A 24,803-nucleotide genomic window follows, 5' to 3' on the forward strand; every position below is an offset into this window, starting at 1 on the left:
ATCGCAAGAGAAGGATGATGAACCAGAATGGACCCCACCATACCCAGAAGTACCGCAACAACTCCTCTGGAGGATTCACCCCAAGACACAACAAGCCCCCTGCTCAGAATTATCGCCCCAACTACACCAACAACAACGGAGGACCCCCGAAACCCGGAGGCAACAACAACAACAACCACAACAACAACAACCACCACAACAGTAACAACCACAATGGAAACAACAACAACCCCAATACTGCCCCGAGGACTGGGAGCAATGCTACCCCCATCACCCCAAAGGACAAGGCAACCATCACCTGCTATGAATGTGGCACTATAGGCCACTACTCAAATGAATGCCCCAAGAAACTTGCCAAGACTGCCCCCAATACTGCTGCACTTTCCCAGCAACAGCATCGCTTCGCAGGTAGAAGGAACCAGAACAACAACAACGGCCGCCTCTACCACATGAATGCCACTGAAGCCCAGGAAGCACCCCAGACCATGCCAAGTATGTGTTTCTGTTAATCAAAATGCTCAATCTCTCTTAGGAACCTAACTTTTCTTAAAATCTCGGGACGAGATTTGTTTAAGGGGGAAGGGTTTGTAACATCCCAAAAATTTCAAAACAAAACAAATGAATTTCCCTTTTTCCAAATTTTGGAACCAACAAAAACTTTTATTAAATTAAGTTTGATACATAGTGATCTTGCTTAATTCTTGTGCTAGTGCCATGATTGCTTGCTTAATTAGTAGTTTGAAATAATCTTAAACCCTAAACCTCACCCCTCTTTTCACCACCCAAGTTAAAATAAAATAAAAGGAAATTAAATAAGAAAAAGACCTATGTGCCTATGGCTATTTTTGTAAATCTTTACCCTAGACCTTTCTACTTGTTTAGAGGATTGGAAAACCTCCATCAACCTTACCTAGCACTTATCAAACCAAATCCAAAGTGAAACCAAAGAAAATAAAAAGAAACTAAAAATGCCATAGAGGCATATGAGAGCAAATAGCAAATTTGTGAATTTGAGGATCTTGACCCTAAGACTTGTTGTGAATGATTGGATCACTCCTCTATACCATTTCAACACTCAACAACATCAATTGGGTCAAGCCAAGTCAAATTAAAAATCAAATGCAACATATGTATAGAGGCATATGTGACACATAGCCATTTCACCAAACCTTGACCTATGCACTTATACCTTGACCAAATGGTGTGAAACCATCTCTAAACCTAATCACACACTAATTGGACCCTCAACCATGCCCAAGTAAAGCAAGGGGAACAAATTACAAGATTAAGAAAAATTGGCATTTCACCTCTTATGTGTTTATGGCCATTTTTGCAAATCTTTGAGCTAGACCTTTTGGAATGGTTTCAATGGTTTGGAATTGTTCCTAAACTAATAAGAATCACTTGGGAGTCAAGAAAAATCAAATCAAATAGAGAGAAATCAAATAGTGAGAGAATCCCATTTTTACTCACATACACTTTAGCCAATTTTGCAAATCTTCAACCAAGGCCACTTTGGCTTGTGCCATTGTTTGTAAAACACTTGTATATCAATTACAAACTCAAATGCATCAAAGAAACCAGAATCAAATCAAAGAAATTTGCAAAACCAACTTACATATGATAATGGCCATGTGACCATTTTATAATATCTTCACCACTTTGCACCCCTGGTTTTGAATTTTCTTAAACCAACCTTGGTCAACACTTGCCACCTCATCCAAGACCATGTCAAGATGAACCACTTTGCTGTTGACCACCAGTGCTGACTTTGAACAGGTTGACCAGAATAGATGAGACAAGTGGAGACATTGAAATAAAGAGAAGATAACCCCCATTTTGAAATGTTGCAAATCTTCACCAAATTGACCACCACCACCATCATTCTACCTCTCTCATTATATAAAAGAGATCCACCAAAAAGATTTCCAAAATTCGAATAAAATTTTCATGCGTCCATTTTGTCAAACACTTGGCAGGCAGCATCTTTCATTTGACACACACTCTAATACCCATCAGATTTTAGCCTACACTCCTTTTGGTTTGTGATCATCAACCTTCTTGTACCTCCTCTGCATCATCCTATGCCCAGCAGCCCTGCTAAAAGTGAAGAAACGATCAAGAACTCCACCATGCCGGCCATGATGGACACCCTCATGCTAAACCCTACCCTGGACCTCCCCTCTCCCTCCAACCTTGCCAAGCTAGCCTCTCTCACTTTACTGAGCAAGCTAAACAAGGTTCTGGGACAAGAGGAAGCCTCCACCACCCTAAATAGACCGTGATCACCACACCAGGGCACGCCAGCACGCGCACTGGCATGTCACTGGACGCCACAGGACACTGCCTCGCCCGGTCGCTCTCGTCCTCCCCTCGCCTCCGCCGTTTGCACATGCACGCTCCTACTCACCTGCTCCCTCCTAGACATCCTCACTGGCATGCGGAAGCACTGGCAACGTCGCCATGATCGAAACCCTGCCGCGCCCGTACTGCCAGGACGGTGACGACGCCAGCACGCTCTCGTCCTCCCCTCGCTGTCCCTTCACGCGTGTCGTGCTCGCCATGATACCCAGAAGCGCACGCCCCCATTGCCTTGCCCCTTCGCGCCCTGGAAATGTCGCGCCACCGTCGACCCTGCCAGCACCCTCGGCCTCACCTCAATCCTATAAGTAGAGCCCCTCCGCGAGCTAACCGAGCACACCATCGGCCTCCACTCTCCTCACTCGCTCTCCTCAACCCCTGCTCCACTCCGATTATGCCCTAGACCACTCCAATTGAGACGTCGATCGCCGGAGTCCGCCACGGTGCAATCCCGTGACTCCGTCCACCTCCGCTCCTCCCACGACTACCAGTAGACTCCTCGTCGTCAACAACATCGTCTAGCATCAGCGCCGCCCCTCGCCGGAGCTCCAGCACTCTGCCGACCCCCTACCTCCGCCGCGATAGCACGCCCCTCTCGACGACGAAGACGACGCAGTTGCACCGTCAGATCATCATCTAATCGCACGGTCCAGGTTAGAACTTACCGTTTCGGGTGAGTTGAGTCGCTGACCAGTGGGACCCATTGTCAGCTGGCCGAAACGTTACTGGGCTGGCCCTTCTGTGTTTTAAATCTTTCGGCCCATTCCTTTCCCGCTTAGCCCATGTAGCCTTTTTCCAATTAAACTGTTTCAGCAAATCTTCAATACTGGTCCCTTACTATAAATGGAATAGTTTAAAATCTACAAACCCAAATTGAGTGATTCAAAATGTTCTGGAAACTTATGAATTTAACTAACTAATCCCACTGGATTCAACCTCATAGCTTGTGTAGATTTTGAATAGCAAAAATAACAAGACAGAGACTTTTCAGTATTCAAATAAATCTGAAAAATCAACCAATTTGAATTTTTAAGTGAATACAATTGCTATAATTCACATTTCACAAACTCTAATTTAATATGTAACAACATGATATGGGTTCTGTACATGATCATGGGCTAGAAGCAAAATATTGGCTATGTAGTCAATACTAGTCCATTTAAACTATTTCAAATTTTAGGAATTTAAATCTATGAGTTGAAGCACCTCATTTAAATCATTTTCTCAAGTGTTGAGAAGTAATGTGATGACCTCTATTGCTTAGGCTCATACTTGCTCACTTGAGGAATTTAAATCAATATGGTATTTAAATCACAATGGTTATTTAAATCACATGAGATGATGAATCTCATTTAAATCATTTTTCTCAAATGATAAGTGTGAAGTGTTGACCTTGGTCAACATGTGATCATACATGGTTATTTGAGAAGATTAAATCTTAAGAAGATTCAATGAGAGGAAATTATTTCTCCAAAGAACTACATAGAAACCCTAATTCCAATTTCAATGAGAGGAAATTATTTTCCTAATACTAAGTAAGAAACCCTAGCATAATTTGTGAATAAATGCTAAGTAGTGATGCTAGATCAATTGTGTGAGCCAATAAGGCTAAGTAAGACTACTTAAGTGTTGTTTGGTGATTGTATCCTCGTATTCGTTTATAGACGCTAGTACCGGAGACTACCAAGAGGAAGAGGTCTTCTACCAAGAGGAAGAAGAAGAAAACTTTGATCACCTCACCAATCAAGGCAGGCTAGACTAATGCAAGCTATTTTGGTTGCAAGCTTATATTCTTGCAAAGTGCAAAGCTCTACAAGAGCAAGGCACCATTACTTTTTACGTTATGATCCTATCCCAAGTTTTTGCTTTACAAGATTTATTGGATTTTACTTATCAAAGTTACTTTTTGGATTTATGATTGACTTGGTTTAGTTAAGGAGTAGTACAAGAGCATCACACTTAGCCTAGAAGCAAGGCAAACTACTTAGCACCCCTCATGACTAGTTGCTAGTGCTAAATATTAAAAGTGACTACTCTAGATGGGTACTTGTGAAATGAAATGACTTTGAAAACCTTGGAATGATGAGTCATTCTATTGAGAGATTTTGAAGGTGAATATGACTTGTGAATGACTTGGTGAATTTTACAAAACTGATGGTTGGGTTCGGATGCGATACCATTCCAATTTTACAAGTACCCCCACAATACCTGAATCTGGGTAAGGCTTGACTGGAAACTTATGTATTTTAGTATGGGTTCCCTCTGAACAAGCGTCATAGGGGTTATGCCGAGGCTGCCTCCATTGAATGTGAAATGGCGTGAAATGAGGTGAATGTACTACCCAAGCCCTGTGCAGTTCCTGGGTTGACGGTTTGTTTTCACCGGGAGGCCAAGCTCATGGGGAGAGGTGCCTATACTAGAGTATGTAAATGAAAGGTTAGGATTGGTAGTTCGCGTACTGCGTACGATAAATCAGGGGTAACTGACGAACTATTGCAATTGTTGTGGCACAAGTGTACAACCTCTGCAGAGTTTAACCTATTCGAATAGCCGCGTCCGCGGTCATGGACAGTTGGAAAGGCCATATTGTTCCGTCATCAGAACTTTTCTAAAATATGAATGGTGACTTGTGACTTGAATTGAATGTTGACTTGTGACTTGAATTGAAGGGTGACTTTGACTTTGAATCACAACTGAGTTGTGGGAATGACACTAATGTTCCCACTTGAGTTAGGCAAATGAAGAGGTTTTGGTTATTAAAGTGCTTATGAAATAAAACTGGCTTTATGCAAATGAAACTAGAGCTTAGAACCCCCTTACTATAGTTGATAGTATTTACCTTAGTATTAGTTTGCGAGTACTTTAAAGTACTCATGCATGTGTCCCTGGCTATTCAAATGGCCAGACTATGAAGAAGAGTACCAGAACCCGGAAGAAGGACAGCAGGACGTCTACGACAACTAGGATCACTCCTGACGTCAACAGTTGCCTGTGGAATAGATGGACTACTACTACGCTATTTCGCTTCCGCTATGTGTTATGTAATTGCTCAATAGAACTTCTATTATTGTAAGAGACTGGATCATGTGATCCTTTATTTGTAAGACGATTATGGTATGTAATGAATGATCTGTTGTGATATCAATCTATTATGTCTCGCAAAAACAATATTCCTGGGATTGCGAGGAATGGCATAATAGGCATCTGGACTTAAAAATCCGGGTGTTGACACTTTCTCCCTTTAGTATTTGATACGCGAGGATCACGGATATTACTAGCTTCTGAAGTTTCTGAAGTTTGTTCAGCTGCAGTTGGATGTGAACCTTCTGTTGCTTTTGTAGTAGGTAGAGTCGTGGCATGCACCGTTGGATTTGTGCTTGACGATGGTCTTGTAGGTTTCTTTTGACGGTTAGTTTGTCGTGGTTTTGGACAAGAGGTACCGTCTTCTGGAGGCACCTGCTGTGTATGACAATTGGTGTTTGTTGTTTGGGCTGGAGCAGATTGTGTTGCCTTCCTTGCATCGCTTGAAGCAGATGCCTTCTTTGCTCTTTTTTTTGTTTCTCTTTTCAGTGAAGCCAAGTCTTTCTTCATTGATTTCATGTGGTTCCGAATTATCTTCCTGCCATCTTCGGTTTCATTCCCGCAAAGCGCTAGGCCATTGAATTCATTGCATGTTACTGCTAGCCACATCTTCTTCTTAGATTCCTCTGGCATAACAGCTGGTTGTCCTGGTAATTCTTCCACTAGGTTTTCTTCAGCACTCCATGTCCACATGCGCAACACATATGCTAGCGGCATCTGACAAACACCTAGTTGAACCATGGCCTGCATTTGAATGTCATTTTTAGTATTTTTTTCTCTACAAAGAAATCATCAATGATATTTTAGCAGGCAACCGCACACAAACAATCTAGAAATTAAGGTCTAGCTTTTTTTACCTTTAGGATGTGACAGCAGACGATGCCATCTCATTCAAATTTGCAGCATGTGCATCTGTAAGTTTCATTGGGGGGGTCTGCATAAACCTGATATGTGCTGTTGTGGTAACCTGGTACAAAGTGTGTTATGCAGTACACTTCATATGTATTCTCAGCTACCTGCCTTATGTTGTAAGACATGGTGTATGACATTTCGTACTGAAAGCGCGTGTGTATATTTTTCGTATAGAGCTTTTCCATTTGTTTCTCTATTGGGTGCCAAGACCAGTTCCTAGCTGTCAAAAGAGATGAATCTGCCTCTTCTTTCTTCTCCGCTTTCATTATCTTAGCTTGGATATCAGCATATTGAAGAACAAACTCAAGCACGGAATTTGAAGGACTTATGTATTTTTTCAGCACCGCATTGAAACCCTCACTCCGCTGAGTTGTTTGTAGGAACGGATAGAACTTTTGCATGAAGTAGGCATGAACCCATGAACTTCTTTTTTGGTACAAAGCTGCTATTTTCTCATGGTTTTGCACATTGTATTTTTTGAATCATTAAGTTCCATCTTGTTTCAAACTCCTGCGGTGTCAAGCTGCAGTTTATGCAGTCATTCATCTCTTCCCGAAGCCCTGTTATCTTTGCAAAAAATGGACCGATTTCTTCTGTTGCTTTATCGAAAATGTGCCACCTGCAATTACGATGCGTTGTGTTTGGAAACATCTTTTCAATTCCAGCATGCATCGAACCATCCTGGTCTGTTATTATGTTAACCGGTGCTACTCCATCCATTGCAATTAAGAACAACTCAAATAACCATATGTAGCTCTCACTGAGCTCATTCTTTAGGAACCCACAGCCAAGTTGTATCGACTGACCATGGTTGTTTATACCAATGAATGGTGAAAAGGGCATCTTGTATGTGTTTGTCATGTAAGTTGCATCGAAAGAAATACAGTCATTGTATTTCTTATAAGCTCTTCTTGCTGCACTATCTACCCAGAACAAGTACTGCACACGGTCCTCGTCATCAAGCTTGTATCTGTAGTAGAAATCTTTGTCTCGGGACTTCAAGTCCTCAAAGTAGGCCATAGTGTTTTGCATGTCTACGTACTTGTTCTCTGCCCGAAGTTTGGATCTGAAATTTGCCATGTCTTTTGGTGTGTATGGCACTCCTTCTACTGATTCATACAGTGTAGCCATAACTTGCATCATTCTGCTTGTTTCCATGTTTACAGTGTGTAGGATTTTTATGAACTCTTGGTCTTCTTCCGGTATGTCTCTGTGTGAGCGTAGGAAACCAGTCAACTACCACTTCTTGATTCGAGGGTGATTGTGATCATCACAGAATTCCGTCACCAGCCAGGTACCGTCTCTGACTTTCAACACCATCCTAGCTGGATAGTCAGTCCTAATGTTGCTGCACTTCATCCTTTCCGGTACAACTGGTTTAGGTTTCTGCGTATCTTCTTTTACTTTTGCTTGGTGACCTGCTTTATGGCAAACCATAGCTGCTCTTATGTATTCGCCAGTGACCTCGGATTTCTTCCTGTAATTGTATCTGATTCCAAATCCTCTCCTCCTTGCAAATGCCAAGTAGTGTCTCTGAGCATCTTCAAGTGTATCAAATCTCATGTCCGATCTAGGTGCTTGTGGAGTCGAAACTACCTCTGCATTCCCTTCGTTCCCATCATTCTGTGCATCCGGCGGAGTTTGTGCAGAACTTGCTTGTGGAAGTGTAATTTCAGTGCACGCTCGGTCTGCTGAGATAGCCCTGGAGGTGGATCCTGCGTTGTCCATGCCTGGTTTTTTGCAAAAAATAATGTACAAGCAAATAAATATCTGAAAAATAGGGGCTGTTTTTTGTGTGTGTCAACTATGATGGAGTAAACCTGGTTGCTGTTTACAATTAACTTGGTAGGTTTTTTACAATTAACCTGGTTGTTGCTTTTTTTACAATTTTTTAGCTGATAACTATGATGTATTAAATCTAGTATCTGGGCATAATTAACTTGGTAGTTTTCAATTAAATTATCAAATTCATTCATCCTTTTTTAGGTTTGGGCATGGTTTTGCTGCAGAATGTAATGGCAAAAAGCATAACTTTTGCTAAGTGCCTAACCTGTGTTTGCCGAAGCTACTTGAACTGATAAAGTAGCATTAGGCACATCTTGCCCTTTATATTCTGTGATGTTCATCTTCTGCAACCTGCAAATCAAAATCTGGATTAGTTTCTAATATTGTTTTTTGTTATTTTTGTAAATGCAGGAAGTAGGGGGTGTGCTACTTCTTGTTTTTGGAATGCATAGTGAAGCAAGGAAAAGTCACCAATGTAGAGTGAAGCAAGATGGGTGCAGACTGAAGCAATTTGGATGCTGGCTGTGTAGTTATGTGTTTTCTTCTTTGTGGTTAGCATGTGGTACTTTTTGGTTTTAGAAACCCAGCAGGCAAGTGCATCTGGCTTCAAAAATACTTCATAGTATGATGGACATGGTGATCAACTAGAATCTACAAGTATTTTTTAGGAACATGGTAGTTTTTGTTGGTTTACATGGTGATCAACAAAAATCTATCAGGCAAATTCTGTTGGTTTTAGGAACATGACAGGGGTTCTTTTGGTTTTTGTCCTGATGGATGAACTAAGATCCTGTCAGGGGCAAGTGCATGTTATGCTTCAAAAATACTTCATAGTATGATGTTTTTTCATAGTGTATGCACATGACGAAATCTACTGTTTAGGGGGACCAATGGAGGGTCAAAAAATTTATGGGGAGATGGTGTTTTTCCAGATCATACATGTGTTTAGATCTGCAAATTTCTTTTGAAATCTGCTAGTTTCTCCCTCTGGACAAGTGGTCAGCTCATCTGGCAGGGATCTGTGTTCTTCTCTTCTCTCCTGTGTTCTTCTTCTCTTTCCCAGATCTTGTTTCTGTTTTGTTTTTGGAGGAAATGTGAGGAAGAAGAAGATCCACTGATGGGAGTCACGAAAGTGCTGCAGGTTCTAGAAAAGCTTGAGGAAGAAGAGAGTCTCACGTGGTTTTGTCTGGCCTGGACGAATCATGGTAGGGTCCACGTGATTTGTTGGTTAGAAATATCAAGGCGCGGTGGGGCCGGTAGTACAGCTGTCGGTGGAGATGCGGTGAAGCCTCACGCTTTTCTTGCGTCCTTCCCGCGCGCGCTCGACCGATTCACGTGGGTGGGCCCATCCAAAACCGTCGCACGGACGGGGTCTCCATGCGGCGCCGCCGTGTAGTGCGGTCCAACAATATATCGATTATATTTTATTCATACAATCACACAAATAGATTTAAATTATTCATACACTCAATCAAATAAATAGTACTTAAATTATTCATACAACCCAACAAAAAAATAGTACTTAAATTATTCATACAACTCAACAAATAAATAGTACTTAAATTATTCATCTAGGCAAACAAATAGAAATAAAATCATGCATTGTTGGTTGCTCCTCTCTTCGTCCACAAATGCGCAGCTAGATCCGCCTTCAGCTGTGCATGGACACCTGCATCTCGAATTTTATTGTGCATGCGAAGAAAAGCAACGAATTCTTAAGGCACATGCTCTACCTCAGCTAGTGGCTCTTGATAATCAAATGGATGATCATCCTGCACAGGTGCGTCGCGCTCGTTCTCAATGATCATGCTGTGCATGATCACACAGGCGTTCATCACCTTCCACATATGTGCCTCAGACCAAGTGAGAGCAGGGTACCTGACAATGGCGAAACGCTGCTGAAGCACCCCAAAAGCACGCTCAAAATCCTTGCGTGCTGCTTCCTGGCATGTTGCAAAATAGGCTTCCATCTCATTTGATGGAGAGAGAATTGTCTTCACAAATGTAGCATACGTCGGGTAGATACCATCAGCTAGATAGTAACCCTTGTTGTATGCGTGGCCGTTTACCTCAAAGTTCACGGCAGGAGCTTGTCCCTCAGCAAGCCTGGCAAACACCGGAGAGCACTTCAGCACGTTGATATCATTGTTTGTTCCTGCCATGCCAAAAATTGCATACCAAATCCAAAGCTCCTGGTGTACCACCGCCTCAAGAATGACACTGCACTCACCATCATGACTCTTGTAGATCCCCTGCCAAGCAAAAGGACAGTTCTTCCAGCCCCAATGCATACAGTCAATGCTTTCGAGCATCCCAGGAAACCCTCTTGCCGCATTCTTCTGCAGGATCAGAGTTGTATCATCTGCTCTTGGTGCTCTCAATTAGTCTTTGGCAAACACAGCAATGACGGCTCGGCAGAATCTGTAGAGACTCTCTGTGCATGTTGACTCAACCATCCGTAGAGAGTCATTGGATGTATCTGGAGGAGCTTCGTATGCAAGACAGCGCATTGCAGCAGTGCACTTCTGAATTGAGGTGAAGCCCCACAAACCTGTGCAGTCTCTCTTGGCCATGAAGTACGTGTCGTACTCCCTGACGTCGTGGACAATCTTCAAGAACAGTTCCTTGTTCATCCTAAACCGGCGCCGAAATTCCTTCGGTGAATGATTCGCTTCGTCGTTGAAGTAGTCGGCGTCAAGCAGCATTGCGTCGGCTTCACGATGCATGTTGATGTTCCTCCTCTTGCCTGGCTTGGAGCCGCCGCGCCGAGGCACGATGAAGAAAGGCTAGCGAACGCGCAGCATGTTTGTCAGAATCAGCTGCTGCTGTTGCCGTCGAACAGCTTGAGCGTTCTGCTCCTCCGTGAATAGCTGCAACATCATCTCGTCGTCGTTGTCCATCGCGGCAATCGGACGAACACCTTGCGGGCGGGGCGATACTATCGCGGTGGCGGCGAGCTCTGTTCCGGGCGAAACAGCGGCCGCCGGTCGAGTGGGTGGCGGTCGTGTTGATGGACGGTGGTTCCTAGACGGTCGGCGGTGTCTATTGCAAGCAGGGTGGGCGCGGTGGCGACGGCGACGGTGGCGATCCAGAGGGGTGGGAGTCGGCTCGGGCGTGTGTAGGAGGTGGGAAAACGGTGTGTCTGGCTGCCAGGCGGAGCCCACACTCGTTTTCAGACGTGTCGGGAGGTGCCGGCGATTCTATTAGGATCCAAAATTGGCCGACGCCGTTTGAGACGCGCCGGTGCGAGCCCATTTTCGCTGACGTCTCCCAAAATGCTATCGAGACCTCTATCGGGGCCGTCGGTGGGGATGATCTAAGTAGTTAGTCAAGTTCTTAGCCGTCACGTGTGTTGTGGAGGTATTCGTCCACTGGACGTGTTGGAATAAGGTGCATCTATCTGGGCTCGTTTTCCTGTCTGTATGAGTTAGAACATTTTCCATCTGTATGTCTCTCTGTTTTTTTAATAAGTCGAGTTCAGTTTTGTACTTTTTGGATTTTTGTGTGTGGGTTCTTTTTAATGGTTTTTCTATATATCCATTCAGAGTTGTTTCTTTTTAAATTTTTGTTGAATCTCCCTGGATTGCAACAGACATACTTTTTAGTTGCAATTGATGTTGCAATCTTTTCTTGTTTTAGGTATAGTTGCAACTAAGATTATTTCAGTTGCAAGTGCGGTCGCATCTAGGAATTTTGCTTGGGTTGCACTTTAGATTTTTTTTTCAATTGTAACTAAGATATTATTCCAGCTACATGAGGCTCCAACTGAGATTTTTCTCATATAATAGTGAAGTTCCGATAAACAGCAACAAGCAACCACACGAGTTGTTAGCACAAAAGAACCCGTATTGACCCACCATTTCACAAAATAATAGACACATTGGTGCAAGCTTCGGCATAGCTATTAGTAGTTGTAGTGTATCTCTAGGTTATAGTTATTGTGAACCAATCTCAAAGTACAAAGTAGATGCACAAACATGGAAAGAAGAATCAAACCTTCAACATTTGATGTAGGATGTTTGTTTACTTTTTCAACTTTTACTTATGGGTCGGAACAAGGGCTTAATTTATGCTTAACTTTAGTGAAAATTTACCAACTTAATTATACGAAAGTCTAGACGACAACTTTAGGCATTCTACGCATGGTAATAGCAGTGGAGATGGATTTGTTCACACCATTAATTGTATCTTCACTATTATTTACTTTTGATGTCCATATATAATTGGCTCACCATATCAAAGAATATGTTGGGCAATGGCAGGCGGTGCCAACGTGTGAGCAAGCTATTGGGGAAATAGAATGAACGGTGACCAAATCGTTATAAGGATGAGAAGCTGAAGCACTTCAATATAGGTTAATATATAATATTTTGAAAACTAGGGGTGGAGGGCCTAGTATTTAGATGGCGGTGGGCCTCAAGGTCATGTGGTTGATGCGGTGACCGGATCTTTGATTTGGTGATGGTCTCAAGCTCTGGGGCATGGTTAATGGCAGTATGGGACGTCCTCTTCCGAGAACGCGGTGTTTTGTAAGGATGACAATGGGTAGGGCATGGGCAGGGTAGAGAAATACCATACCCATTCTTGTATAGTCAATGGGTACAAACTTCTTCCCATACCCGTACCCATGGGTATAAAACTTTACCCATCTATACCCGGCGGGTACCCGTACCCATTGGGTACCCTATGGGTAGGTCAAATTGTGCAAAAATCACTCGCAATTTTAAATTTATTGATAAAAAATTTGATTAAAAAATGATTTATCTCAACTCAACAACAGGTAGTTGAGTATATTTCTCCTATAAATGATGCTAGACTACCCAGCCATCCAGGCCACTTGAGAGAGGCAAAACAATCTGAACCGTCCGTTTCACCAGCCACAATCCCACTTTTCACCACAGCCGTCGGATGTGGTAATTTTTTTTCCACCTTTTGCTTGTTTGATTAGGTCAATGACGAATGGGACCTAGCGTGTGTAGGGACGGCGAGCAGTGGCAGCGAGACCGCTCGTTCACGTCGCCTTTCTCCCCTCATTTTCCTGTGCGCGTGGGGTGGGTGAAAACCCTAGATCAGCCCGTGGTGACCTCCCCCAATCCCTCGTCTCCTCTCCCCCGCCGCCAATCAGCCGCCTGGCGGCGGCCTGCAGCGCCAATCCTGTTTCTCCTCCCAACGGCGACCTCTCCTGATTTTCCCCAACTCCTCCTTTCCTTCCCCATTCCACCGCCGCCCGCCGAATCCTGAACCAGCACAACCCTAGCAGCCATGGCTCCACGGAAGCGCGCGGCAGCGGCCGCGCCCGCGTCGAAGAAGCCGCCGCCCTCGCAGCCATCGCAGCCCGCCAAGTTCAGCATCCGCCACTTCTTCGAGCGCCAGTCGCAGGCCGCCCCCTCCCAGATCGCCAGGCGCCAGAAGCCCGACGCTAGCCCCGACCCCATGCCTCCTCCTCCCCCGCCGCCGCCGCTGCCCCTGCCGGAGGAGGTCTCGCCGGAGGTCACCAAGACCCTCGCGCCAAAGCGGGTCAAGTTTTCTCCCGGAATGGTGAGCCCTCGTCTCGCGATTACTCAGATTTGACCTACTTTAGCTGCTGCCGTCTGAGCTCGTGGGTTGTTTGCGTTGAAGGAGCAGCGAGGGGCGGCGCTGGGACGGAGGTGGAGGAGCAGCGACGGGCGCCTCTTCCGGTGGCGCTGGGTGAAGTTGGTGGTGGGAGCAGGCCGACCGGTGCCGGTCGCGCTCCCTCAGCCATGTACGACCGGAGTCCGCCGAAATCAACCTGATACGCTGCGATTTCTCCTCCCAAGGTATGGCAACCATTTCCAAACCCTAGATTCTGTGAAGCCTCCATTTTGATTTAGATAGTAGGTTTTGTTGCTTGTGTAAATGGAGGATTCACTTAGATTGGTTGAGGAGAGGAGACAGATCCGTGGCCTATGGCTTTTGTTGGGGAAGATGGAGCACCAAAGCTGCATAATTGGTTGAGGCTTGCTTGTTTATTTGCGCTCCTCAACTGACTGTTGTTGTGGACGCCAGCATTCCACAGGCACGTTCAAGCAGCGATGCTGATCTTGCTGACTCAATCCGCTGGTGAGGCTAATCCTAGGTCTGATTCTACTCTTGCAGGTTTATTTCACATGTGTCTCTAGGATATCGATTCATGGCGAGGCTAATCCTAGGTTTGAGTTTGGTGTAGGGCAAATCTGGTCTTGACAGTGATTTGTTTAGTTAGTAGACTACTTAATTGAGATGTACATTTGAATGCTTCTGTCATTTTCTGAAGAGAAAAACGTATTCTTTTCTTAATTGCAGACAGTAAAAGATGGGAACGAAGAATGCTTGTCAAAATGACGTTTCAGAATCGGAGCAAGGTAATACCACGTAATTTATACACACATAAATATATATTGATTTAAATCCTACCCATTTGCACTACATAGCCATTTTGTGTATTGACCAGGAAACACCTCTGGTGTGACTGTTTAATGGATTCAGGTCCAGCTAATATTTCTGGATATAATTTTGTGTGTTGGGCATTTTTTTTTGCTGTCTGGTGACCTCCATTGCAAGAAATGTCAGAAACCATCAATATTCATTTTGTCTTTAACCGAATTAAGTTCTCATTTGCAGGCCTGTTACAGCAGAAATAGACTTGAAGCTATCTGAATATACAAAATAGATACCAAATTTACAACAAATGGCTAGAGAGCTGGCATATTTAGCCGGTTTAGTGCAGACACAGATGAATCTGTGAGTATTGCAGACATGGATGAAACACTCCTTGTTGCTGTCCTCTCACATGTTCACATGTCAAGCCATATGGATGTCTTACCAATTAACTACACTGTGAAGTGAAAGATGCTAAACTGGATCTTGCTGCATAATAATTCTGAAGAAAACCAACATGTACTATTTGTTCAGATTTTTAGGCGTGCTCTTTGCAGGTTCATTGCTGGTCTTCTTTGCTCCGAGGTGTGCTCCACATCCCTCTGCTTGATCGATCTGAGGTGAGGCCTTCGAGCACCTTTTATGTTGGTTGTGATGAGTATAGAAAGTATCTGCCAATAGTTTCATATTCATGCTTCTTTCTTTTCATAATTATGTAAATTCTTGTGCTACTGGTTTCCCATGGCATAATATGCCCGTGTAGATTTATCATACTAAAATTAACTTATAATTATTATTTGTTCCTATCTAATATTGATTTTCATCGCGCTATGATTTCTGCTATATGGACCATTTGGTAGATAAATACACTTTATTCCATCAGTTTGTCTCAGTCCAAAAGTTAGAAAAAGAATGTTTGCCTCTGTCCAAAATCCCATTTTCTTAGAAGTTCTAGCAAAACTAGCTGTCTTACTAAAACGTTGGAAGCTTTTGGGACCAATATCGTGTAAGGCTAACTTGCTATTGCTTCTTTTATCATGGTTCAAATGTATTATGTCGATCGCTATTGCTTTTTTTTTTTGGTAATTATTAAGTGTGCTATGGCGAGACGCCAATGCTGATTTTCCCAACAAAAATATCAAATTGCTGTTATACTGCTATAGTGATGGGCTCTTAAGAAAATGTCGTTGTTAGAATAGTGATACTGACAGATTACATGGATGCTAGACCGGTGACTTGCCCATGTATTATTTCTTGCTATTCATGCTGAAATAGTTAGCCTAGATAGGACAGAGAGATGTTTTTCTTGCCTTTGGTTAAGATCCCAGTTGCTACTAATATCTACGCAATCTGTAAATAAGCGCTATCATTTGGTTTTGCATGCTTTGAAGCTGGAACATGATATTCGTTCACACGAAGTGTCTACTTCTGTTTCGTTAGTGGTGAAAGGTTTAACATGCTGCAATTTAGCGTTTTCACCGGCATCTGCGCTTCCCGAACTCGCCTTCGTGACCAACCGGCCAACCACCTCCGGCGGAGGATGAGGCCACCACCACCATGCCCGTGGCAGCCGCCCTTGGCGTCCTCGTGCCTCGGCACGAGCCCAGAGTTCTCCGCGAAGCCGTCGTCGTTGACGACGCTGCAGCAAAGTGCAGCCATGGCTGCAGCCCGCCCGAGTCCATCATGGCCCATATCAGACCCGGACCACCGCCGTCGCCCGCTGCCGTCCGCCATCGATGAAGGGTCGTCGAGGGTCGCTGGCCGCCGCTGCTCCACGGCACCACCGTCAACCATGCCGGTGCGATGCCGCCGCCGTACCAAGTCACGTCGAGGAAGTCCGCCACCACGCCACTAGGGCTTTGCCCAGCGACGCCCTGGGTGGCGGCGGTGGGAGAGGAGGTTGAGGTAGGTGGGGTTGAGGGAGGGTGGAGCGGTGGCCGCCCAGCGCGGGGCGGTGCGGGCGCGGGAGGAGAGATTAGGGTGCATGATTATATCATTTGAGAAAGAAGATCTGCGGTTAGATATGCTTTTAAGTAGTTTACTGACTGGTACTAATTGTTCAGATCACTATAGTATCCCATCTTTTGTTTTCTGGTTTTGCTCCAGGTTGCCCTCTCAATTCTTCTGTTAGGCGCTCTTAGATGAGGACTTCAAGCCCCAAGTATCTCACACACACACACAGTCCCTCTATTTGTTTTCTTAGAGGGTAGGTCTTCAAGCCCCTCTTCTATTCTTATGTTCTTGCATCCGGTTGTGCCATTAATTTATTTTTGCCTCACTTTTAAATTTCCCTTAGATAATCTTACCATTACTATGATATTAATATTTCATGTAAATCATGGTTCATCAAGCATAATCAGTAGGTCTTTCCCAAGATGTTCTATTTTATATATGCGTTTTTTTTGCACAAAAGCAACTGCATCTCTCTTGTGGCACTAATGCATGCCTATCTTTTTAAATTTCCTTAAATAATCGGTTATTTAAAGATGAATCTCTCTTGTGGCACTAATGCATCTCTCTTGTGGCACAAAACCAGAAATTTTATTGTGATTTTAAGATTTTGTTACACAAAAGATGAATATTTGCAAGCATAGATATGCATGTGAGTGAGCAATTGAAATGCCACTTGTAAACAGCTCTTGGTGACTAAAACTATTTATGTTGTTACTTACCATGCAGAGAATGCCCCAGGTGTGCTTACTGGTACCATGATAAGACAGAATTGAGACATATGTATATACTTTGAAGGTCCATCCTGGGCCGTGTTAATTCATAGTGATGCCTTCTTCATTGGATTCCTCCCTTTATAAAGCAACCCACGGAAAATCCATATTAGGTGCCCCTCTCTCTTTGCCCTCTTGATTCTTATGTCTGATTCCAGTTTTCTAATATAAATTTGGCTTAGGAAGGAACATCATGGAGGCCGCTTGCCGCATAAAAGGTCTTCAGTTCATAAATTATTGCTCCTTACTTTTGTCCCTTAAGGAGCAGCCACATGCTTTGTTTCGTTTGTCCTATAATGTGTATTTAGGCTTTCGCCACATCACTGATTCTTGATTTTTCTATCTTCCACCTTTTAGCAAAAGAAAGTAGAGAATAAATCAATGAACGTTTTCTTTTAAAAATTATTATACCATTTCATCGGATGTAATATACTTAAAATAGTTATTTGTGGCTTTAGTTTGCTGCTTAAATTTCATTTTCTATTGTGCAGATATTTGCTAGGTTTAGGTTCAGATTTAGGTTTAAATCTGATTAGGAATAATATAGTAGACACCTTTTAGATTTAGATTTTGTTATGCCTACTTCAGTAGGAACAATATGAGGATTAGGATGAAAAAAATATGCCTAACAAAAAAACACTGCGTTATTTTCCTGTTCTCCTCGGTAAGAAGAATATAATATGATGTGAGTCCAATATCGCAGGCTGAGGTCCAACACTGACCGCAGGCAAGCCCCATGGCATTCACCGCTTGTCTACGTGTTGCTAGAGGATGGCTCACAACATGCGAATCATTTAGCTTAGGTGAGATCTTCTCTTTTCCACTTGGGTTCTTTTTCCTTATGTCTATATTTATGAATTTCTATCGCTGTTTTGCACATTCCTTACTGGGAATAAACAGTGGGGAAGCTTGAAGGCATTTTATCTAGGAAAATGTGCATGCTCCAATGTATGATCAGAGTTTTTAGTTAATTATGTTTGCTTCATCTGATCCTATGTGAGAGTTCCTCTCTCTGTTTTTAGTTGATCTTCTTGCATCCTTTTTTTAGAGTATACTACGTAGCTTCCAGTACAGCTTCTTGCAAGGCTTCCACACTGTAATGTTTGCAAGCTATCAATCTGTAACTTGAAAATGGAAAAGCTTTTCAGAAATATAGCATGCAACATTCACGAAAGTCTTCATGTATTTTATCAAATGTTGCTTTCTTACCCGGTGGCCTGTGGTCTTTCTTCTTCAGTTTGAATGTAAAGAAAAGATCTACTAATATGGTTTGCATATATATAATTTATAATGTTTTTCCAGTCTCATTTCATAAGCCAACATGGTAAGATCTCTAGCGAATTTACTCTCAGTGTCTATTGTAATATTTTAATTCAGTACTAGAGTTATCTTTCACTGTGAAAATTTATTATGTTACCTTTTAGATTTTAAATAAGGAGTCATCCATGGAGTCATCAAAGAAGGGACCGAGACGTACACGGCCGCAGATCAAGAACCGACCTGGCGAGATGCCGTCTGCGGCACCTTAGGAGGAAATGAGAAGCATGGGGAACTCGAAGGGGGAAAAGGTTGATTTTGCTACAGTTCTCTTGCCCGATCCTCATAGAAGATAGACAGTCCACACTGAAAAGGTGAATGATCCCCTCCTTGCCCTATGAAATTGTCCAAGCAACACTTTATCCCTGCATGGTGGTTGGCTTAGACGTATGCCGTGTCAGTCGAAGGGGATGACCTTAGTCCTGGTGCTGTCCATGGCACTCCTTCCTTAGTGAGCGCGACCTCATTTCCATGGGTGAACCCAGCCATAATGCCTCTCTTGGCTTATTCACATCACTGAAGTTCCACATACTCTACTTTGTTCCCCTTTAGTCTCATTTAATCTTTCATGTGTATTTTGGTGCATGGTGGACACAAAGCAGGAGAAACAAATATCATGTGCTCTATTCCATTCATAATAAACCAATATTTTTTCGTTCTGTTGCATAGGGTGCAATGATGAGTTGATACAGCATATTGGAATGCCAGCGTCGGAAATGGAATATATGGTATGATCATACATTGAAAACAAGGCTGGAGCACCGCTGCAACTCATGCTCAGCTAATTTAAGCTCGAGTACCCCAAGCTGCGATTCTTCAAATATCTTTGGCATGTTTTGCTGATGAAGTGCCTTTTGCTAGCCCAAATCTGTTCTTAAATATTATATGCAAACATCTTTTATTACATGTTGGGAAAATATGTTAGCACATCCGCGGAACTACACCAAGAAATATTTGTAATTCTCAGTGATTTCTTAACTGCTTTTTTAGAGCTCTAAAACTCTAAATAGCAACCTCAATCAGCACCCATGAAGATTTGAAAAGAAGTGGTGGAGTTCCACATGGAGGTTATTAATTAAAATGATTAAACATGTTTGATATAATTCCAATAGATGTAGGCCGCAGTCTTACATATTAAGCATCATGACTGAAGGTTCATTTAGTATAGTGTTCTAATTATGACTTGGTTTCTTACCATGTTAAATTTCACAAATAAGAGTGGATAATGTTCATCTGAAGCAAACCTTTGTATAAAAATATGTTTAGACGATGAGATATCACTGTCTATATTGTTAACAAATAATAAATTAATAATCAAAGTTAATGGTGGAAATCTGTAGCATTTTAATTTGTTGACATCCACTCAGATAAGCATCCATAATCTATTCAAAAGGATACTGCTACGTCCTATGCAACGGCCTATTATTTAGTGACCTGAACATTTTCATGTTGCACAAGTAAAGTTAAATGGAGGGGTGTGCTTAAGTAAATATTTTCATATTAATATTTCCTCTTCGAGAGGTTTAGATTTCCCTTATGTAGTATTTGATGATAGTTGCGTTTTTCTGAAATGTTGAATCCCTACTGGTTTATTTTCAGCAACCAGCGCATAAATAACAAAAAAAAATCGTTTATGTCTGAATATTTTGATTCCTAATTTGAATTAGGAACTGAGTTTGTACTGTTATTCCTTCAATTTAAATATGATAAACTATCATTATTTCTGCCAGGGTTGTACAATTAGCAACAAAGCTGCCTTTTTCAGATATGGTATTAAAAGATTGAGAAATCAGGTCTGAAATTACTATGCTGAATCAGTTGTTTTGCCAGGTAAAAAATTAGTTGTATCTCCGGTCTCATCTTACCTCTTACACTCTATGTCCATTGAATTGGCTTTAAGAGGTGGGAAATGAAGCTATCTGAAATCACTTGCTATACTTTGGCACACACATTACAATATAATTTTTTGGTATGCATTTCACCTCAGGGGGGAAAGTCTGGGGGGGTAGAGGGCTATAACATTTCACAAGTATTGCATTGGCACTTAATGAGTTTGTTCTGGTTAGTATTTTCAAGCTTGTCACTGTACTTTTTATTCCGAATTTTGTGAGCTTGATTCCCTGCCAAATCTTATTACGACATTCAGTGTGTCCATAAATATTTATTTACAACATCCATCAAGCATTCGAAAACCTGCCTTATGAAATGAGTAGATTTGTATTCATGTTTACCTTTGCCAGCTTCCAGCTTCAGTATATATGTTCCTACCGCCAAGTAAGATGATTTTTTCCCTTCAATAGTTTTGTAGAGAATATATCTGTCAACTATTAGTGTTGCTAATTATAGGATGATATATATCTCTCTTTCTCTCTCTTTGGTTTGGTGAATAATGAAAGGTAAATTTTGATAACTTTGTGTGGTTAATGGTGAGCCTGAGCCTGTGATGTGATGTATTCAGGTCTGGGTTGCCAGGAGCTCCAATGTGGCCAGCCGCGGCCGGGGAGAAGTCGCCGTCGTGGCCAGCCTCCGCCGATCCCTCGGCAGTAGGCTGCAGCTTGGTCGCAGCCTCGGAACTGGTGCCGCCGGACGGAGAGCCGCTGCGTCGTCGCGCCTCTCCTTCTCGACCTAGCACACCGGCGGCGGCGTGTCGGACACGTACAACAGGTTGCCCCTGCAGTGGCGCGGCAGGAAGCTGCGGCCGGTCATCTTGGAGAAGCGAGACACCTTGGCGAGGTGGCCCGGCGTGGGCGCCGCAGCAGAAGGAGAGCAGATGGTCAGCGCCAGCCACCCGCCGCCAATGCGGCCCGGGGGCGGCCCGACGCCGCCCACTGCAGCCGCCGTGAGCGCCGCCACCATTCGCGGCGCACGAGATGCAAATTTCGTGCACACGCTCTACGGCGCGGAGAGCGGCTAACCCTGGCCGCGGTGCCAGGTGAATCTTTTCCCCAAACATTGCTCCTATTCTCTCTGCTAGCTACCTGATGTGATTTTTGAACATGATGTGTGCAGGTCTGAGGAAGAAGAGAAGAAGTATCAAGACACCAAGGTAATATTAATCATCCATGTTTTATACTCCCGTGTTTTATACTGCTGTCCTTCTTAGAAAACTAAACAGACATCAGCCGATTAAAACTTATGTTTTTATTTTCTTCAAAAAAGATTACCTATATAGGTTTAAGGGCTCTCAAAGACCTACCGAATTCTTGGACAACTAAAGAAACATCAGCAACATAAAACATATGGTTACAGTACTGTCTTGCATATACAACTGCAGCCTTCTGAATGGAAGTTTGGTGATTGGGCAACGAAGTTTATTACTTGGTATTTTTCTCCTGCAAGATTGGACACCAAGCCTAATACTTGGCTTTCAATATATACCAGCTAATGTTCAAAAAAATATATACCAGCTATAACAAGATAAAACTTATGGCTTCTATTCTGGCCTGACTCTGTATTTAGTGATGCATCGGGCTCTTATAAATTCAGTTCATATAAACTCTGGCCTTTGAGAATGGATGTGGCCCTCGATTTGGCTTTTCAATTTAACAGGAGATTAAAAATGATGCTTGCATTTATCAAAGAAAGGTTACTTCTTTATAAAGAAACATTTCATTCAAAGTGATGTTTTCCCAACTGTGTTCACTGATTTTCATACAATACTTACATGTGATGATTTGAGAAATATTTGTGCTATATTGTTAAATTTATTTTGCAGACAGGATACATAGCCTTGCAGTTTTTTTTTGCTCTACATGTGAATAGAATTCATCGAAGCTACTTCCGTGATGGCAAGATCGATCAACTTTTGAAGGTGTATACTGCTTGCCTTGGATGGTGCTCACATGTTATCTATCTTCTATGGTGAACCCGATCCGATCGTACGGACATTTCATGCAACATTTTTAGTTGTGAGATCGTGTTGTTGAACCTTTAACTAAATTTCTGTAGAATGTGCATAGGAATTTCATAATACAAATTTTCTCTTTTTTACGTAGACCACATAAAATGTTGGTTATTCGTGAAACTTGATGAACACACATTTATTATGGAGATGTACATGTAGAATTTTTTTTCAAAAATTTTCGACATTTCTAAATATAATTTTTTGGTAGAGGAAGCATACGCACCCGGGAGCCGAATTGAATTTCCAGTTAATGTCCACCTATTTAAATAAATTAAATAAAGTAATATACCAACCTATAAAACTTAAGACCAATTAGTGTAAACCTTTGGTCTTAAAGGCACTAAAACAGTTAAATTCTAGGCTAATTCTTAATACTAAAATAAACTAAATTTTATATGATTTAAATTATGACTTGATTTTGCCATTGCGCGGTAGCGCAACGGGTCATCGAGGGCGTTTCCCAAAGGAAAGTGGAAGCGATATCCAGAGCACTACCCAAATGAAAGTACAAGGGCCGTCGAGGGCGTTTCCTCCAACGAACCACATAACATACTATTATACCTCACCATGGGACGCCCTGTCGGATACTATTCTACTCGATCCAAAAGCTCTACTCCAACCTCGGATGATGTTATAGCTCACCTGGATGGCCACCCAACCCGAATGCCCTCCCTTTACCACTACGGTGATGACATCGGCAAGAAGAGTACAGCTCCGCTCCAAGCCTCTGATACTAAAATAAGCCAAAACTTATGGTTCAAATTCTTATTGAATTATGCTATTTGTGCAATAGCACAACGCGGTAATTCGGTACTAAAATAAGAGAAACCCTATGGTTAGCCTTCGTCATTGCGCGATAGCGCAACGGGTCATCTAGTAACAATTAACAATACTCCCTCTGTTCCATTCTATAGTGCCTATTGTTTTTTGGCACGGAAATTAGCGCAAGAGTATTTTTTACACAAGACCCCTAGCTGAACGATCTGAGATCAACGTAAAATTTGGGAAATCCACAACTTCCTAACTTACCATAACAAATTTGGAAGCTGAACGATTTGGGAGCTGAACGGGGAGGGGGTAACTGAAAAAAAAGAAGGTAAGCTACAACCTTATATTCTGAAACAAATGCCAAAAATATATAGGCACTATAGAAAGGAAAGGAGGGAATATATAGTAATGACATTCTCATATTCTAACTCATAAGTCAACAAAAGTACACATGTCACGTAGAAAAGTTACAATAAACGGGCAGGATATGGGTATACCCGCGGGTATGAGGCTATACTTGTGCCCTAGCCTAGGCATATTAATGTACACAAACCCTGCCATGCGGGTACGGTACCCGCGAGTACCCATACTCATGGGTAAAATTGTCATCCTTAGTGTTTTGAGGCTGACGCTAGTATGGGATGCCCCCTCTACTTGCAAATCGTGTTTGATTTGACTCAGCAGGTGATACACATGATGTTTTTCGTAGGTGTCAAGTCATGCGGCTTACCGACGGTGGCTATGCACAACGGCTCATGAGGATGCTTTAATTCATGGCTGATCCTAGCAGGTGCTACAGATGACAACTCTTGTGGTTGCTTGTTGCTATTTATTAAAGGTCGTGCGATAGTGGATGGAGGTGTGGCGGCTTGGGACATCATCGACTTTCAATTTCTCCTCCAACAGCATTAGGTTTGCGAGGAGTCGCTAGTTGGACAAGTGATTATGGTACAAGCGGCTTCATCATTGAGTATGTGCACTCTTGTGGAAACACAAAATCTCTAATTAGTATAAGTCGATGTGCACATGCATTGTGTCCTTGCTGAAGTTGGTGGATCGAAACTCGCCTTTGGGGATGAAAACCCCGAGATCGACATACGGTTGGACTCATCATAATCGGTGCACGTGTGTAGTTTCCTTCTTGAAAGCTTGGCCTAGGAGATGTGAATTTTTCATTTGTTTTGTCCTTTAGCATAGTGTTAGCGGGTTTTTCCTTGGATCGATCATGTTCAGCTGCTAGATTTTGCATTATGAATAAATAAGTTGTGTCCATCACTCGAGGCAGATGCCAGAGCTCCGTTACCCTTTTTGAGAAAATATGGCAATGTGCATTTGCGCTGGCTCGGATCCAAAATAAGCCATATCTGTAAACCTAAAACTAATTTAGAGCTCCTTTGATTCATAGGATAAGAGAATCGTAGAAGTAGGAAAATCATAGGATTAAGATGTCATGGTTTGTTGAATTCTATAGGAAGATGAGTTTTATTTGATTTGTCAAAGAAAATTTTTCATGAGGTATGACCTAATATTTATTCCTATAGAATTTGAACTACAAGATTCCTATAGGATTAGTT

General features: G+C 42.6%; 2 protein-coding genes across 25 annotated transcripts; one reads left to right on the top strand and one right to left on the bottom strand.

The window, feature by feature from the left end:
* Positions 1–10,520: 10,520 nt before the first annotated feature.
* On the bottom strand, positions 10,521–11,039 carry LOC139832439 (uncharacterized). Its single transcript, XM_071822201.1, has 2 exons — positions 10,980–11,039; positions 10,521–10,925 (listed from the first exon to the last, which is right to left on the bottom strand). Exons 1-2 carry the CDS (start codon positions 11,037–11,039, stop codon positions 10,521–10,523), a joined length of 465 nt encoding a protein of 154 aa, XP_071678302.1.
* Positions 11,040–13,161: 2,122 nt separating this feature from the next.
* On the top strand, positions 13,162–22,547 carry LOC127307765 (uncharacterized). Of its 24 annotated transcripts, XM_071821880.1 has the most exons (13): positions 13,164–13,677; positions 13,759–13,937; positions 14,034–14,236; positions 14,443–14,501; positions 15,075–15,137; positions 16,624–16,723; positions 17,197–17,353; positions 17,423–17,458; positions 17,944–18,043; positions 18,665–18,871; positions 19,227–20,387; positions 21,016–21,603; positions 22,273–22,547. In XM_071821880.1, the coding sequence occupies exons 1-3, from the start codon at positions 13,402–13,404 to the stop codon at positions 14,113–14,115; spliced, it is 537 nt and encodes a 178-aa protein (XP_071677981.1). In that variant the 5' UTR covers positions 13,164–13,401; the 3' UTR covers positions 14,116–14,236; positions 14,443–14,501; positions 15,075–15,137; positions 16,624–16,723; positions 17,197–17,353; positions 17,423–17,458; positions 17,944–18,043; positions 18,665–18,871; positions 19,227–20,387; positions 21,016–21,603; positions 22,273–22,547. The 24 variants fall into 24 exon arrangements, 14 of the variants coding, with proteins under 14 accessions (XP_071677988.1, XP_071677990.1, XP_071677989.1 ...); XM_071821887.1 differs by having other exon boundaries at positions 13,162–13,677; positions 14,167–14,309; positions 19,227–21,603; XM_071821889.1 differs by having other exon boundaries at positions 13,162–13,677; positions 14,167–14,220; positions 14,761–15,137; positions 19,227–21,603.
* The last annotated feature ends 2,256 nt before the right edge of the window (positions 22,548–24,803 follow it).

Source organism: Lolium perenne, chromosome 6 (assembly GCF_019359855.2).
Source record: "Lolium perenne isolate Kyuss_39 chromosome 6, Kyuss_2.0, whole genome shotgun sequence".
In the NCBI taxonomy this organism is placed as follows: domain Eukaryota; kingdom Viridiplantae; phylum Streptophyta; class Magnoliopsida; order Poales; family Poaceae; genus Lolium; species Lolium perenne.

Excerpts from the sequence above, each read along its gene's own strand:
- LOC139832439 (XM_071822201.1), bottom strand. The coding sequence starts at position 11,039 with ATGGACAACGACGACGAGATGATGTTGCAGCTATTCACGGAGGAGCAG. Across the intron at positions 10,926-10,979 it reads AGGAGCAGAACGCTCAAGCT|CCTTTCTTCATCGTGCCTCG; the intron begins GTTCGACGGCAA and ends CGCGTTCGCTAG.
- LOC127307765 (XM_071821879.1), top strand. The coding sequence starts at position 13,402 with ATGGCTCCACGGAAGCGCGCGGCAGCGGCCGCGCCCGCGTCGAAGAAG. Across the intron at positions 13,678-13,758 it reads TCAAGTTTTCTCCCGGAATG|GAGCAGCGAGGGGCGGCGCT; the intron begins GTGAGCCCTCGT and ends TTTGCGTTGAAG. Across the intron at positions 13,938-14,033 it reads CTGCGATTTCTCCTCCCAAG|ATTGGTTGAGGAGAGGAGAC; the intron begins GTATGGCAACCA and ends GGATTCACTTAG.